This window comes from Limulus polyphemus, unplaced genomic scaffold (assembly GCF_000517525.1).
Source record: "Limulus polyphemus unplaced genomic scaffold, Limulus_polyphemus-2.1.2 Scaffold1816, whole genome shotgun sequence".
Classification (NCBI taxonomy): domain Eukaryota; kingdom Metazoa; phylum Arthropoda; class Merostomata; order Xiphosura; family Limulidae; genus Limulus; species Limulus polyphemus.
This window is the reverse complement of record NW_013667426.1, coordinates 115,102-118,259: the sequence shown is the minus strand read 5'-3', so window position 1 is coordinate 118,259 and position 3,158 is coordinate 115,102. Positions and strand designations below refer to the sequence as shown.

Sequence of the window (3,158 nt, the reverse complement as noted above, 5' to 3'; positions counted from 1 at the left end):
TCTCCGATGGACCCGGACATTGCTCAGTTGTTTCCTGGCCCTTATCAATTCAGTGACGAGTAAATACTGCCAATAGGTTCAATTTTGTATAGTAATTTATGTGTTGATCTCTCAAATAATAGGTATACACAAGCAAATTATTCTGGAGAATTAAATGAATTTTTGTGAATTTATAAGAAATGGAAGAGCAGTAATAGGATACTTGAAAGATTTTTTTCAAAATTGATTTTTCAAATTGGATTAAAGAAATAACATATATATATAGACACACATATACAAATATAGTGAGAAGTAACTACAAGCTCAATTGGTTTAGTACCGACCTATTGTCATGGAGAGCCAAGTCCAGTCCCCTCTAAACCTATCTCGTAAAATCAAAAATTTTTTCAATTAAAATATTTATAGAAAAAGATAAAAATAAAGTTCTATTTATATAGATTTCACAATAGGTTTATTAATTCAGCATCCAATGAAAGAGAACATAGCATAACAGCTTTTCTGTTTACTGTATTTGATTTTTAGGCCAAGAAACAAATAGCATCCCATATAACGTTCAGAAAGATTAAACTTGGCAACAAATCACTGTGTAAATTATACAATCTGTTTCAGTAACAAAAAGACAAGAAACCTACTAAGATGTCTAGGTCTATAAATATTGCTATTAAATAAAAGAAAGTTGTTTGGAATTTATCTTCAAAATTCCAATAATGTGATAATTTTATTGATGATGCAGCTCACACAGATCTGTGATCAGTATGGTTGCTGGAATACCATATTCATTGCTCTATTTATATACTTTTAGATTATTTTTTTTCTAACTTTTGAGTTATATACTTTTATTTCTTGTTTCATTTCAAATATATAGGTTCTCAGGTAGAGATTGACCTTATGTCAAAAATACTTCTTTTAACTTTACAGTTTTTATATTTCATTTGCATAATTTCTAAAACTTCCTAAAAGAATATAAACAATTTTTAGTAAAACTTTATATTTTAGCTGTTAATTTCTTTAAACTAACACTAATTGTAGTAAAATCGTCAACATACAGTGAAATGAAAAATTAAGAACATAACATAAAAGGAACAATACCTTTTCTTCTATGAATGAATCATCTTGGTAGATTGTCCATCTTCTTAGATTCAACTTTTAACCTTTTCCCATTTTTCTTTTCTTTTATTGTTTTATTTCCTGTGCTTTGCCTCATCAACCTCCATCAAAAGAAATAAGTCAAAGCAGTAGGGAGTTAGCCAATTGTCACAAGCTAAGCTTTTGCCCCATACATGATTCCTCTCGAATGAACATAAAGCTGAGACTCCTTTGTTTTTCATAAATTAGTTATTCAAATAAAAATTCATGTGCTTTTCAAATGTACATTTTTAAACACAAAAAATACTTCAGGCACTAAAATAGAATGTCCCAAAATGACTATAATTTAATGGGATTTCTAACTAAGCTATAACTATGTTAAAAAAATTCTGTTAGTTGCTCAAACCTGAACAACAGTGATCACTGATAAAGAAAATGAGGCCAACTGTTTAGTATGTTCACCAGAAAGAAATAACTATAACAAGATTTATGTAAAGGAAAAAACTTTCTGTTGGCTATAAATATGTCCAAGTAATCACATGTGTTATAGATAATTCACTTGAAAGCTCTATGATAAGGTGGGAGGGGCTTCATTGGTTGGTTTCACAAATTTATTGATATCTCAATAACTCAAGAAGGTAGGACATTTACATTTTATATTCAGATTTACCTGTATCTATAGTTTGTCTTTCTAATTGGTTGGGTAATTGAAATCCAAAAAAAATGGAAGAGAGAAAATCTATAAAAGAGAATTCAATGTGACACAAAGAAGTGAAGGTTGAGAAATTATTTAAATATTTCCTTTTGAAATTAAAAAATAAGAACTTAGATAATATAAATATTTGAATTATAAACTATGTTTTTTGATGGCACAATTATTGGTGTATGTTGGTTATAGTTATTTAACTAAATTTAGAATCTAACTGTGAAAGGTCAGACAGAGTATCCTCTGTGTGCATGAGTGTGTCAGTGTATGATTTTATTTATACTGTCAACTTGAAAATTGTTTCTCACGATATTTCCTTTTACGAAATAATTTTTTTCAGGTTTACCACCATGGAGAAGAAATTGCAGTCAATGTTCATATAGCCAACAACTCAAATAGGACAGTTAAAAAGGTTAAAGTATCAGGTTTGTGTACAAGTATCTCACTTTTAATATGATATATTAATTGCAATACCTGAGAATGCGAATTTAAAATTATTTTTTATCTCAAGTTTCTTTTAAGTTACTTTTCTTGTTCATTCTTAAAACTCATACTTAAAATTTAATATGAATATAAAATGGATTCTGTTCATAAAAGTTTATAAAGTAACTTTTACTTCCTTTGATTTTTCACAATTAAGTTCAACTACAATTTCTTCTTATGAAAATTTGTGTTCTGAAAACCATGAATTAAAAAAAAAGTAGACTACTAGAGTTAATATCAACTTTCCTGTACTAAAAGAAGGATGTTTGTTCTCAGTGTATTTTCTTTTTTAAGTTGCCTAGATTATAAGATGTTAAATTATTAACTAATATAAGGCTGTACTTTCATAGAAATTCTGGGTTTCTCAAAAACACACTTGATGTGACAATTGCTCTTTCATAATATCTCTACCTATGCTTCCAGTGGCTTAATGGCAAGCTTGATGGCTTAACTCTAGAAATTGGGGTTTTCTTGCCAACAAAATCTAAAAATTGGTGGTTTTAAATAAATTATTTTCTCTTCTTCTTCCCTGCTAACATTAGATGTCAGTAAAAGTTAAACACTGAGCTTTCATTCACATTGCAATAACAACTTGCCATCTGTTTACTGTAGCAGCAAAATCACATGTTGTTAATTTTATCTGCTAACCCAGGTAGCTGAGGTAGCTTAAAAAAAATTTTGACATCAAAAGCAGCAAGTTGGAAAAAAAATGTCAATTTCATGATAACAAGATATGTTGTGCTTATATTGTTCTTTATCCCACTAAAGCCTTAACAGTTGGTGAATTAAATATTAAAACTTAATTAGGTTCCTTATATATATATATATATATATATATATATTATTACTTTCTTTAGTTTATTTACGTTTATTAACTAAATAT

The 3,158-nt window shown here is 28.2% G+C and overlaps 1 protein-coding gene across 1 annotated transcript in view; it reads left to right on the top strand.

The window, feature by feature from the left end:
- Positions 1–3,158, top strand: part of LOC106465041 (beta-arrestin-1-like) — a 45,137-nt gene that overhangs the window by 21,689 nt on the left and 20,290 nt on the right. Inside the window, exon 8 of the mRNA XM_022392855.1 lies at positions 2,133–2,217. Coding sequence (XP_022248563.1) covers positions 2,133–2,217 — 85 coding nt within the window. The remainder of the gene's footprint in view (positions 1–2,132; positions 2,218–3,158) is intronic.